The 13,501-nt window shown below is 43.4% G+C and overlaps 2 protein-coding genes across 2 annotated transcripts; one reads left to right on the top strand and one right to left on the bottom strand.

The window, feature by feature from the left end:
• Positions 1–61: 61 nt before the first annotated feature.
• On the bottom strand, positions 62–7,248 carry zc2hc1a (zinc finger, C2HC-type containing 1A). The gene is made up of 9 exons (XM_040167178.2): positions 7,015–7,248; positions 6,287–6,360; positions 5,525–5,641; positions 4,245–4,386; positions 3,825–3,967; positions 3,159–3,261; positions 2,930–3,005; positions 2,004–2,105; positions 62–1,641 (listed from the first exon to the last, which is right to left on the bottom strand). Exons 1-9 carry the CDS (start codon positions 7,028–7,030, stop codon positions 1,512–1,514), a joined length of 903 nt encoding a protein of 300 aa, XP_040023112.1. The 5' UTR covers positions 7,031–7,248; the 3' UTR covers positions 62–1,511.
• Positions 7,249–8,469: 1,221 nt separating this feature from the next.
• Positions 8,470–13,387, top strand: pkia (cAMP-dependent protein kinase inhibitor alpha). Its single transcript, XM_078095750.1, has 3 exons — positions 8,470–8,581; positions 10,485–10,788; positions 11,654–13,387. Exons 2-3 carry the CDS (start codon positions 10,638–10,640, stop codon positions 11,731–11,733), a joined length of 231 nt encoding a protein of 76 aa, XP_077951876.1. The 5' UTR covers positions 8,470–8,581; positions 10,485–10,637; the 3' UTR covers positions 11,734–13,387.
• Positions 13,388–13,501: the final 114 nt, after the last annotated feature.

Genomic DNA, 13,501 nt, shown 5'->3' with positions numbered 1-13,501 from the left:
AGCCGTCTCCATAGGAACGCATTGATGTGTCGCATCAGCACAGGAAGACACACCCGTCCAGTCGGGTCAAACGTTTATTGTCATTTGAGATAATCAGAATGGACTGTACTTCTCAAAAAAGGACTCAATGATGATCAGAATTACTCCAACAGTACATTTGCAACTTCATAGAGGCCTTATTTCCTTCATAGCGTCCCACCTGTAATTTACCTATGCTGGGTCATAAATAGTGGATTGTGTGTTGAGGTCCAAGATCAACCAATCCCATGTAGAATGCATCTTGTGTTGCTTTACTATTGAACCTTAATACACTGAACACAGTCACAAAAGAAGCACTATCGGGATAGGGAGGGGCAGTTTCTGTGCGGTTTCATATAACTCCTGAGAAAACATTTCAATTCAATAGAGCATGAATAAAAGAAATCCAGTCAATGTTCATTCAGTGAAATGAAAAAGGGACATACAACAATAAATAATTGATTGCATGGTACAAACTGAGGGGTAATACACAGGTTTGGGTTAATGCTACATTTCTTTCTAGAAAAGCCAAACATGGGGGGGTGGGGGGTGGTGACATTGATACAAATGCAAATCAAAACACACTTCTTTAGAGAAGCCACATTGTTTTCACCAGTAGTCACATTGCACTTCAGGGGGAACATGTTTTGTTAGAGCGGATGGGACTGAGGAATGCCTTTTCGGATCACGGTTGACTGGGTATCAAGATACTGGGGAGATCACACCCAGGCTCCAATAAGTCAACAAACACCAGCCCCTGACTTACCAATTCCCATTTTACAACCAACCTCGTTGCTTTTAGTCAATATCTTATCTGCACTCTCCTATAATGATGCGCCAATGGCTTTCAGTTGCTGACAGCGGCTCTACTAAACTTAATTATTGTCCAGGAACAATAAAAAACTAGTTATCAAAGCATTACTCTAGTTTCACGGCAACCGTGCTCATGTGTGTGTGTGTGTGTGTGTGTGTGTGTGTCGGAGTAAGAGTGTGTGTGCGCCGGCAGTAAGGAGGAGGTCAACTGAAAACAATGAGTTGCATGGGTTGTTCCAGTGACATCCGCCACATCAGTTATTGAGATCATGACCCGCAGCATAGGCTTTGCCAATGAAGGCTATAGGCCACAAAACCACTAGAGGCTAAAATTATTGTAGATATTAGATTCGTGTTGAATGAAAATGTCAGAAAGTTTACTAAATCAAACGGTCAACTATGAAGCAGGAAGCACTGAACAAATTGGAATAAAGTGTCGCTGGACCCGCAAATCCCACTAATACCAAACATCCACGAGGAAGAAAATCGGCGCACGGTAGGGTCTCGTGCTGACGATGGCGTCACTTTACTGCCGGGAAATCAGACCCGGGAAGAGTAGAAATGCCGTCGGATTCGCTCGGTCGAAACATCTGCGGCGCCAGTTTGAATACTAGCGTCGTCTCCAAGTGTTTCTAGCTTCTCCCTCTGCTGACCCCCCCCCCGCCCGTCCCCCGCCGTCATCAGATACACATCTTCTTGACCCCACACTCGCAGCAGAATTTGGCAGATTCAACCGGGTACTTGGTCCCACAAGCGTGACAGAACTTGCTCTTCGTGCCACCGTTGCCGACTCCGTCGTTGACGTCATTCCTGCCGATTTCAACAAAGACGAACAAGCAGCAAAGTTAGAAGCTACGTACATCACGTCGTCACTGATGGCATTTTAGTCCGGGGCTGACGAGGCTTTTGGTACCTCGGTTCTTAAGAATTGAAATACTTGAAATAATCCACATCATAATTAAATGCAGGATGTGCAACTTCTTTTGTTGACGGCACCATTCTGCTGGACTACGCACGTGAAGCGTAGCATAAACAAACGCTACTAAAGGGGGCCGGCGTGTGCAATACCCCGACGACGCACAGGAGGGCAGGATCGTTTAGATCAACTCTTTTCTTGGGTTCTCCCTCGTTGTGCGTTTTTTTTAGCACAACTTGTTGGTGAACGCGCTCACCTCGACGTGAAGGCGTCTGCTTTCTTCTTGTTGTTGTTTGCGGTTCCCGACTGAGTGGTCCTCACAGAGCCGTAGCTCACAGCTCGAGTCTTACTCCCCCCACTGAGGAGAAGAAGCACAACGATGTGAGCCATGCAAACCGCCGAGGTTCGTAAGGACAGACCCAAGTGTAAAACGTTCAAAACTCACATTTGAGCATTATTCACAGATGTAACCTGTTGTTCTTATGCCGCCATCAATTAAGTCAATCGCAGTGTTAACCGTAAAGGCCGGCGCATGCTTCTGCGTCTGCGTCGACGCACTCGTTTCAATTCATGGTTTGAAATTCCCCGCCAGAACAACACGACCTAGAGAGTCACGTCTTTGTGTGTGGAAGTTGTTGGTTTGTTTATTTATTTATCATAGACTTTATTGCCCCGTGTATCGCCACTGCTGCTTTTCATCGCGGACACATTTGTCCCGTATTTTCCTCCACAACTTTGTGCACCTCTCAACCGGCAAACCGGCGTTTGCGGCAATCTCCCTCCATGAATCCAACCCGCTTCTACGACCCGCCAATGACGGCTTGTATAAGCGGTCATATTTACGCATTTGTTCCGTCAAAAGTTCTTAAATCTGCTCCGTTCTCTCGTAAACATTCTTTGTTTTAATAATGGCGGTATCGGTCTATGAAAGCGGAAATGTGTGACTCCGTAAAGGACGTAGTTAGCGGACCAATCGCAGCCTGGTGCGCTGCGGGAGGCTTGCGTTGCTTACGTCAAAAGCAACGCAAGCCTAGAAAAATGGCTCGACGCACGCAAGGACACAAGGAGGTGTGAAAAGGCACGCAAGGGACACGCAAGGGGGGCTTGCGTCTGCGTCGCTCTGAAAACGCAGAAGCATAAACTAGGCTTAACGTCACATGAGCACTGTGAGAGAGCACTGACCCTGATGGAGGGCTCGTGAGGCCAGAGGGATTGCTCCTCACTGAACCGGCACCGGACACCTTACTGGATGGGATCCCTAGAGCAAAACAGCAATTTCATTAACAAAAAAAATATATATATATATATATATATATATATATATATCTTTGAAAATGGTCACAAATACACAGAACTGTCAGCTGTAGGCTCAACACCCTTCTACGATTGACCAACAGAGCTGTGCCCGTACCGGAGGGCTGTCCAAGACTTGATCTCTGGGGCAAACGAGAGGAGGCTGAAGGGTTGGGTGACGCAGCGGCAGGGGGGGCCTTGGCAGAAGCAGCAGGCTTGCACTGAGACAGACACGGAGAGACAATAGGGAATAAATAAGTAGGCCCACGTGAAACCACAATGTCATGTGTCGCTAGGTTATAGATTCCATGACAAAGGGCCAACCATTAATGCAACGCAGGGAGTTTGGTGTGGCTTCACAGAGAGGGGAAGTGAAAGCACTGACCGAGCGGCACGGATGCACAGTGAGTACTTAGGAAATGGGAAACAAGTATTTTTGGCTTGTTGTCATCATAATGAGAAAACATTGAGCCCCTTACTGGCTGCCAAATCAACTCCCAATCATGCGCTGGTGCACAAAACTGCACTGGCTATCCAGACATACATCCAAAGCATTTGTTAATAGAACAGCTGCGTTTACCGCATGCGCAATGTACAATCAATATTATTTCATACTATTCGCAGTGTGCATTTTAATGTTTTAGGTTTGCAGGTTTGCAATGAGATTCAGAGAATTTACTGAAGTAAAATGATTTTCCGTGTTGTCTGTTGGAGTGCACGACCATTAAGTGGTGCAGTGTGTGTGTGTGTGTGTGTGTGTGTGTGTGTGTGTGTGTGTGTGTACCACTGAGCGACCAGGAGGCTTCTTGGCATCTCCTAACTTGCCCTTGCCGGGCATGCGTGCAGACTTCTCTTGGCAGAACTTGATGTGTCTGTCGGCTGCACCCTCGTTGAACCTCCGCTGACAGTAAGGACACTGGACGTAGTCTGAAGACCAAACAGGTCGGTGAGGACAAAAAAAAAAAAAACATATACTGACACATATCCTGTACTATACATAGGAACGCTTGGAAGTAGTGCTGCAGGAGTAAGCGCTGTGTTTTTTACATTCTCATTTGGGATGACAAGTCTCCTCCAGACCCCCATTACGAGCACTTTCAAAGCAGCTAACGTGTTCACTACAAAGACTTACTTGACTGTAAGAAGAAAAAAGAAAAGTAATTTAGCTGCCATTTTCCTGTTCCTCAATCAAGGTTGGTCTTACCTGGGTCAATAGTAGGAGGAGGAGGCGGAGGTAATGGTCCGCCCTCCTTTATGACCTTATCGACGACCTTGGCGGCTCGGATGGTGGCGATAAAGTCCTCATGTTTTTGCCGCCAGTTGGACGGCTTCTTCGGAGGTTCGGCCTGGCGAGACGCAAACACAGATGCTGTCGTTTCAAAGCTCACGCCCGGCGGTCACAGAGAGTGCCGTCATTACCTCAACGGGAGTGGTCCTTCTTGTTTATGTGCACGCTGAAAACTGGATGTTTTGAAAATAAGGTCACCACCGTGTCTCTTGTTACTTTTAACTCTAAATGGGCTACAGGTAGGGACATGTTACTGGGCTACCGGGATGCTCAGAAGCCAGTTGTGATCTGAAATGTGCTCCTGACAAAAAATGTATCTTCTTATTGACATTTTTGGTTGTAACCTGCTCCAACATGCTTTCCGGCTCTAACTGCAAATGAATGTGATCTCTATTTTAGGGGTAGAAATCACCCTTTGTTTGGAAACAAAGGGTGATTTATGCCCCTAAAATAGAGATAATGCTGATGATTCCTGACGTAGTTCACCGAGCAGATTCTGAGCTACTTCTGTGGCAACGTGATAACCCCGCTGGCGCCGACTGACAGGAGTTCTTTTATTCCCCTCTAACCGAACACCAGTTACAGTAAAGACCTTGACTATATGGTAGATCGATTACATTTCGTCACTAGGAGCTCATAGCTAAGTAAAAACCGGAGAAGTAGTCATTTATAATTCTGATATCACTAAATATTTGGTCTACCGCATTTGTTTAGAACAACGAAGCCATTAATAACAGGAAACCAATCTAAAAGGTCAACGAATAAATTAAGGAAGAGGATCTGCTTCCTGCGTGGATATAAACGGCTATTTATAAGCTAACAAAAACATCCTTAATGGCAGGGTCATCATACGCTAGTGGAGAAGACGCTTGCATTTTAAATTCCCTTTCTGCTAATGGATCCCCCTGAAATGCTACATGCTGCTAATGTAATTTCCTTGGGAGTTCATGATAAGCCATAAGATGGCAGTGACATTTTTAAAAATGAAAGCTGTGGAATAATAACTCCACAACAGGTTTAAAAAAAGCATTGCGGCTTGAGGAGGCGGTAATGGTAAATACATTTGACATATTCAGCGTTCAAACTGTTAGTTTTGCACTGAGATGTACAATTTTGAGCAGTTTTTCCACTTCTTATTATACAAATTGAACTCTAGGAAGTTATGCGTTTGACATCCTCCGGAAGTGCCGCCTTACCTTTGGTTTAAGGGGTTTAAGCGTGGGAATGTCCGTACCCTCAGCTCTCTGTCGGCCGGAGTCAAAAACTTTCCTCTTTTTGACTGTCGACTTTTGGCAGATTTTCGCATGCTTCTCCTGTAGTGAGAGGAAAAAAAGATGCACAAGACACAAAAACAATTAGAATGGTTTTCTTAATGTTTTTCGGGGAAGGACTGTAGTTTAAAATAAAAATCTTAATTCAAAAATGTTTTGTGAGAAAGTCAGTTTCAGATATATATGATTAAACCTCCTAATGCAGACACAGGTGCACATGTCAATAAATGAATAACGCTTTATTGTAATCAGACCACTAATGAGGGTGAGTGATTGGAGAAATGCACAAATGTATGTATTAACATTCCCAGAAAAAACAATATGTTGCAATAACGTACTAAAATGACTTTGGTATGTGACAAAAAACAATCCGTGTTATTGAGGTTAGCAAAATACAAGAAGAATTGATGATAGCAGATACATTGGTATTAATAAACATAAGCATCATATGTAATATTACCACATCCAAACAGCTGACCTGCTGTCAGCTAAAAACAATGGCGGGAAATATCGTCGTAACATGAAAGATGCATCTTTTCAGCAAAAAACTATTCACCGTTGAGTCTGAAATTTTTGAAAACCATGAAAATAGTGTTCTTGGTTGTATTGTTCTTGGTTGTATTACACTGCATGTGCATTTCTACCTCTATTACAGAATACTAGAAAAAGTGGTAATATTCGTTTTACCAAGACTTTAGGGAAAAACCATCTGCTGCAGGTGTTGCATTGACTCAGATCCACAGCAGGAGGAGCATCGCTGTCTGCAAGCAGAAAAGATTGCATTGGGATTCATGGTGAGGGAGTTCACATCTGGAAGAGAACATGAAATGAAGCACATCTGGCCGCCTCCTGAAATCACCATTGTTCACACCAACATTGGGTTCGTTGAAACGGACCACGTAGCTGGTTGACGTGTAATGTTACCTCCTGTCACATAACATGTGGTTTTGGGAGTTGTGTTGTTCCCACGGCAACCACGTTTCCAAATGGTGACACCCAGACTGGGAGTAACGTCAGTCGGGCAGTAACGTCCGCGTACCGAACATTGTTTATAATATGCGAATATACACCGACGTGTATTGCATTAAGTTACGTCGAACAGCTAAATGCACTGCTTAGCTTTTATTTCTGTCACGGTTGGTTAGGTAGCAGCGTGCTAACGCTGGGTAGCTCCTGTGACTAATGTAACGTTAGCTCGGGATCACACCCATTCGGGGAGAGGAAGCTAGCTTCATCTTTGGCCCGGGCGTTACCTAGCATTATTTGGGCTAAATACAACACAAAAAGATGGGTCGCTGACAAAAAGGCAATGCTAAGTGCATCGTTTTGAACTAATAAAAACGGATAGGCTGTTGGGCTCGACTTTGCTACGAGACATCGAAAAGAATGAAGGCATAAACAGGCTTTTTGTTCACCTTCAAATTCTTCCATCCTTAGGTTGTCTCTTGTGTGGAGCCGCTGTTGTTACGGACGGCGAAAAGTAGCGAGTGGAAGCGAGATGACTCCCTACCACGAACATCCGCCTTCGCTAAAATAAGGCTAAGGTCTCGAGTCACTCTCAAATTATTCTCTAATTCTTACAGAAAAACTACAATTGCAATACAAGCAGAATACAACAATATGTAGGGTCTTTGTAGATGACTGATAGTAAACTACGCATTCGGGAGTTTCCTCTCGCACGCGCAAATTATTCTTATGTATTTTATTAGTCATGTTATATAACAAGGATTTTGTCACATTCGTTCATTCATACATCATTTAGATTCAGTTCTATTTAATTATGTATATTTAGTCGGTGGAATATTCCCTGTGACATTTCAACTGGTCGGTCTCCCTGACCCATATCTTCGTGGTTTGGAAGTGAGAAGTACATATCTTGACATTGTTGATCTTTGGCTTCCAATAGCAACTGGTTTGTGTGGCACCGCTTCACATGCGAACATCAGAGTATTTCATTGGACGCTTCCGCACGGTTCAGCCCGCGAGTTCAATGCTTAACAAAAAAAAAAACACCAAGAAACCTTGATGGTAACACCTGTTCTCCCGTTCCCATCATTATGTCCCAACAAGGCCTAATGATAAAATTACGTGAAGTAAAAGGTAATTGTTATATTAGGTAAAGATGAACGTTGAACATGAAGCACTCTGTCGTTTTACTAAAATCTAGTCTATTCTGGAGCTGTAGGGGCTAAAAAACAACTTCATCTTGCCTGCATATGCTTCATGCATAATTAATAATACAATTTCAAGTATATTACAAATGGTTTTAGTTTCAACCTCGTGACGGAAATCATAACTCCCAAACAATGAAACTAGTGTATTCCCTACTTGCATTTTTTGGCTCAAACACTTTCCCAGGGAACTCTGAACTTGGCATATTAACCACATATGTCCTCTGGATGGAGTAATTCACAGCCAGATGTTGACCGGCCAGGGCCTCACTGCCGTCATCACAACAACATTACTGTTCTCACACTGGCTCTCTGTGATTTCCCCACTTTCACGGACACACAAACACACAATAACAGCCTTGTTTGTCATTGGACGTTCTTGGGTATGATTACAAGTTGAAGGCCTAGCAATGCAAACATATGGCTGGTCGTGCAGTTTATGGTTTTTCTTATCACAGCCTTTTATTGGCCTAATTGTTATGTTATTTTGTTTAAGAAATCAATACATTTAATGGATTGAATCACTACACTGGTTCAAAAAAAACCTCTGGAAATTCATATATCAGGATATTTCGTAATGGTAATGAAAGAAGTTCATCTCGGGCCTTACGATTCTTGCTAATTTATTGTGTGGTTTTACGTCACAATAAAGGGCTTTATTCTGAAAATTCCTCCGGATGCTGTTTTATTCTGGCATTGGCTTGCCACTGGTAAATCCTCCAGTCGTGGGTGTGTGTGGTCGTTCCGGAGTGGCATTCAAATTGATGCGTTTGAGTCCTGCAAATCCCGGGAAGCCCGTCCACGCAAACAGGTACCATGCTGATAATGCAAACAAGACATTGTACGAATAGTTTGTGCCTTCCGCTTAATTCCACGTGTGACGTGAACCACGCAGGCGAGTTAACCGGCTCGGACTGATCTCAATGAGTCTTTGTCAAACGGGGATTCGTACTGTGATCGCTCACATCACCGATTGGGCACGACGCGTTAGCGCCTCCAATTGGCCCTTAATAATAGAAAACCGCTCAAATAAAAGCGTTTTAGTTGAATAATTGCAGCTCGGACAGATTCCTCGCATGGAAATGGCTACTTTTATTAAGCATGTCAGTTACACTCATTTGTGGGGCTGGATTCCTTAACACTGCTGACACTTTCATGTTAAGCAACTAATGGTATCGGACCAAAACACGTCCCAGTCAGTGACAGAGGATCCAGCAGCTGGTTTGATGGTTCAATCAGGGAGTTCGTTTGGAAGCGTTGGTTTGTTCTGGATATATTTTGGTTCATGCCAGCTGAGCTCTGGTGCCGTTGGGAGTGAGGCAGTAAGGACAGCAGTGCTTTCATCCGCCAGGGCAGGACGGACGGACGGACGGACGGACGGACACACACACACACACACACACACACACACACACACACACACACACACACACACACACACACACACACACACACACACACACACACACACACACACACACACACACACACACACACGAAGTAACAGCGTGACTAAATTATGTAAACTGTCAATTAATATTTCATATGAGCATGTGAGATGCATGTCAAGAATGTTTTATCACATTTTGTCTACAAATTGAATGACCTTTTTCTTAAAAAAAAATTAACATTGTGCTATTTTTATTTATTTTTAATAGTTGCTAAAGGCAACTTTACAAATTTGGGCAAGACATTCAACACTTGTTTTCTTGCCTTAAATTGGATTTTTACACGTTGAATATGTATTTAAATATTTTTTTTAAACCATAAACATTCAGGCACAACGTGACAACTAAAATGCTCTCTTCTGTATTGCTTAAGATGAAATTGCAATAGACTACTCCCATTTAGGGATTACTGACTCCCATAATCTTTTATTTTTGGAACCATACAGCTTTTGTTTCAGAGGTTTCTGCTACTGCTGAAAAATATCATGCAAGTTGTAATATCCTGAGAAAAATAAGATTCATGAGAATTAAAAGTCATAATATTCAAAGAACAAATATACTATTGTCTCCCTGTCGCAGCGTCATTCTGGCTCTGACATGATGCACTAACTCCCTGCTTTTACGTTGAATAGCAGTTATCCGGTGTCTCTCGCTTCACTGTGTTGTGGCTGACAATTGTAGGTGGACACCGGCTGTTGGATCTCGCCAGCATTTTGAGAACGACAGCTGAGAGGGAGTCATGCTCAGATGATGACATAGAAGTTATCCAAAAATAGCCACAGTGAATCGCTCTGGAGATAACCACAAATGGACGTGGGAGCTGAGGTCCATTTTTTAAATACATTTTCCGATATGTTAAATCCAACATTAAAAAACATAACAATCCTGTGAACGTCCAAGAGGGACATGAAGTCTCAGAAATGCTTGATTTGTATTTGTACTCTGACAATATTTATTTAAAAAAAAAATTGTAATTAGGGCAGCCTCACCCAGGCAGATTAATACAGAGTGTTGGAGTGCCAACAGAGGGGTTTAACCTAAATCTAGCATCACAGCTCCATGCTTATACTCCAAGTAGGATGACATTTGAATACAGTACTCAACTCCCTTGTGCCGCTGTTTCCCCTTTGAGTTTGGGGTTTTAGGGTTGCGCTGTTACCCGGATTTGTGTGTCCATTCCACTGCCCCAGTATAAAATAAGAGGAGGGAGGGGATTCATTGAATTAGTGCATGTAACCTTTTGTGTCACTCTCTTCAATTCAACAGAAACTGACTGCGTCCATTCTGGTTGTGATAAACTGAGCTTCTCCTCAGCTCCACGATCACTTTCGTGAACAACAAAACAAGCGTCCCGCGTGTGCCTGCGTGTACCTGTGCCGCCGTGCGCGCCAGGCCCTGCTATGGTGGCGCGCGTCGGCGATGACGGCTGCGGAGGCGACCTATGACGACTTCATCTCCTCTCAGCGCGCCGGCCGCCGGAACGCCATCCACGACATGCTGGCAGCCCCCGGGGGGGAGACCCCCGCTGACCTGTCACAGAGTCTGGCACAGCTCAACATCAACAAGCCAGGTGAGAAACGGCACTGAGGGAACAGACGAGGCTGATGAAGGGATGAAATGTAGGTGGGGAGCAGGAGGAGGGGGAGGGGGATGGTCAGCTGCAAAGGGGAAGCAGGTGTGAAAATGGATGGGGCAGTAATTTGATTGGGAAAGGAGGGATGGAAATGATGGGAAATGGCAATGAGGATGTGAATAAGAGAGAGACTGAAGGGCAGAACAAGCAGCGATGTGCGCGAGAGGGACGCAGACACGGGGACACATATCCTCACGGGGGGGGGGGGGGGGGGTCACAATTAAAAATGTCATTGTTAAATATTAAAACATTAGAAATATGTGGCAATTCATGAATGGTATATCTGAGTGTGGTGTTTTAATGGACAGTGGACATTGCAGTTTCCTTGTTGATACCACCAGGGGAAGACAAACACCCAAAGTCTTGATTCTTCTACAAAGCTATTTATTGCAAGAAATAAATTGAAATCAAAAATCAAAAGAGGCTTTTATCATTTTGCTGAAAACGTCAAAATGATATTACCCTTTCACTCAAAAAGTGGGATACTGAGAATTTGTTTTTCAGTGAATTATGTGACACCTTGTGTCCCACTCTGATTTGAACAATATTTAGATATTTCATCTATTGTGCAAAATCTGGGTGTTTCCTTACATTCATGCTTACAGTAGAGAATCACACTGGCCTCGCTTGTAAGGTTTGCTATGTTACTGTTCATAACAGTACATTTGGAAGCCTTACAACAGGTGCCTTTTTCAGTTTATTTTGTGCCAGACTGCTGTTCCGTTACTTACCCACTGATTCGCCCGACCTCATTCGCATCACTGACCCGACCTGTGTGTCCCCCGTCCTGTCTGTGCGTTAGGGGACGGTGACGGAGAGAACGCGGAGAAGAACCACAGCTCTCCAGCCACAGCAGAGGATATTCAGAGGGAGGCCAGCTGAACGGACCGTTCCTTCTTATCTCTGAGACCTGGATTCAGGGCCTCTAATGGCTGTTAACAACCGGGACAAATCCTCCACTGCCACCCTCCCGATATCAGGGAGTCATAACTGGAACCACGGCGGAGTTTCCCTTTTTTCACTTGTGTGTGTGTCTGTGGTCGAATCTCCTTAAAAAAAAGCCTTTTTCTTGTTCCTTTTCTTTTTAAGGCTGCTGACGTGTGATGTGATGCACGATGAGCACAGCATGACTTGAAAAATTAAAAAAGAAAAACACTTGGGTGACTTCAGAGTTTAAACTGAAGACCTGGAGGGAGTATTTGATATTTGATGTGTTTCTGTGTTTGTTTTTCAAATATGCAACGCTGCATTCTGAGACTTTAAATAATACGTCGATTGGACAAACAGTACATATTGAAATCAGGGCATGTAGCATTGAGTAGTAACAACATTGATCTGCTCTTTCACCTCAAGTCATCATAAACAACACGTTAAGAAAAGAAAAACTATGCTGGTTCTTGCTTTTTCTTTTGCACACTGACGCCGCTGCAAATATAAACCAGCCTGTTTTGTGCCGTTGCCAGAATGCTTTTTCAATAAATTCAAATTATTGAATAGGTTTTGTTCTACATCTTTGCATATGTTCGGGAAACAAATGTCTACCGTTGATTTCCATTTTTCTAATTTACTGTAGAAACATTTTGTGACTATGTAAGCTATTAACTGTAAAATATTAATTGTGAGTCCGACTTCTTGCTGTCATTCATATGTTTGTGATCTGCTTTGGAAAAACATTTTTGAAACACATGTAGTCCGGAGGGTACTCGTATTAAAATCTTACCTCTTGTCTTTAGCTGGTCTACCGAGAAGTCCTTTGACAGGGTGACAGTGATGGACACAGGCGATCCTTCTCAAGAACAAGGTGTCGAAGGTTTTGAGACACGTTTTATGTCTATAATCATTGAATGTCTCCTGGTTATCATTCAGTTGGTTAATACACAACCCGTGCTAGCAATATCCAAATGTGTGTCCGCCACTGTGTGCTTGTAAGTTTATTTCAAATGTGGTTTGCATATTTGCAGTTACACTGATTTCACTGAAGTACTCTTGCTATTTATCACGTATATTACTGTTTACTCTTTCACTTTTTTTAATCAAATCATACATTTTGATTGGTTTCTTTAAAAACAATAACACAATAACTCAGCCCGGTATAGTGTGATACAATGACGAGTAGTTTTGCAAAGATGACCCAGAGCACCATGATCATGTTGCATCGGACATATTGGTCGTTCATGAGTCACATCGTTGTGTTGTAAATTACTGAAAGTGCCCTGACAAATGCTTTTGTCTTAGTTTGGACATGCCATTAAATCGCAAACGTGACTTATGGTATAGCGGCATGATGCCCCCCTCTCAACCCCAAGGCCTTGAGCCCTGGACCCTCGGGGACTCACTAACATCAGCTGATAAACGGAAATACAATGGGACAACACTCTGAAGCAACATATCACCATGACAACCACAAAAACGTCCTGTGCACTTTTTTTACTCCCCGATTTGAATGTCGCCAAGGCTCTTTTCTCACAAGATGTGTGAAAACAGCTGTACAGAGTACAAATTGAAAAATGTGAATAAATTGATAGAATATCGCTGATTCCATGATTTTCTGTTCCTTTGATAATCCTTAAGGTTTGAGTAAATGCAATTTGCGCGCTTCCCCTGGTGACCTTGTATTTACACATTGCAATAAATTGTGGTCAATGAGTCC

The sequence above is a fragment of the Gasterosteus aculeatus genome, chromosome 21 (genome assembly GCF_964276395.1).
Source record: "Gasterosteus aculeatus chromosome 21, fGasAcu3.hap1.1, whole genome shotgun sequence".
Taxonomy (NCBI): Eukaryota; Metazoa; Chordata; class Actinopteri; order Perciformes; family Gasterosteidae; genus Gasterosteus; species Gasterosteus aculeatus.
This window is presented reverse-complemented; position numbering and strand designations above follow the sequence as displayed.

Coding starts and splice junctions, on each gene's coding strand:
- zc2hc1a (XM_040167178.2), bottom strand. Junction 3,006..3,158: donor AAGTCTTGGACAGCCCTCCG/GTACGGGCACAG, acceptor GTTTTGCTCTAG/GGATCCCATCCAGTAAGGTG. Junction 1,642..2,003: donor GCAGACGCCTTCACGTCGAG/GTGAGCGCGTTC, acceptor TGAAATCGGCAG/GAATGACGTCAACGACGGAG.
- pkia (XM_078095750.1), top strand. CDS start 10,638: ATGACGGCTGCGGAGGCGACCTATGACGACTTCATCTCCTCTCAGCGC. Junction 10,789..11,653: donor GCTCAACATCAACAAGCCAG/GTGAGAAACGGC, acceptor TCTGTGCGTTAG/GGGACGGTGACGGAGAGAAC.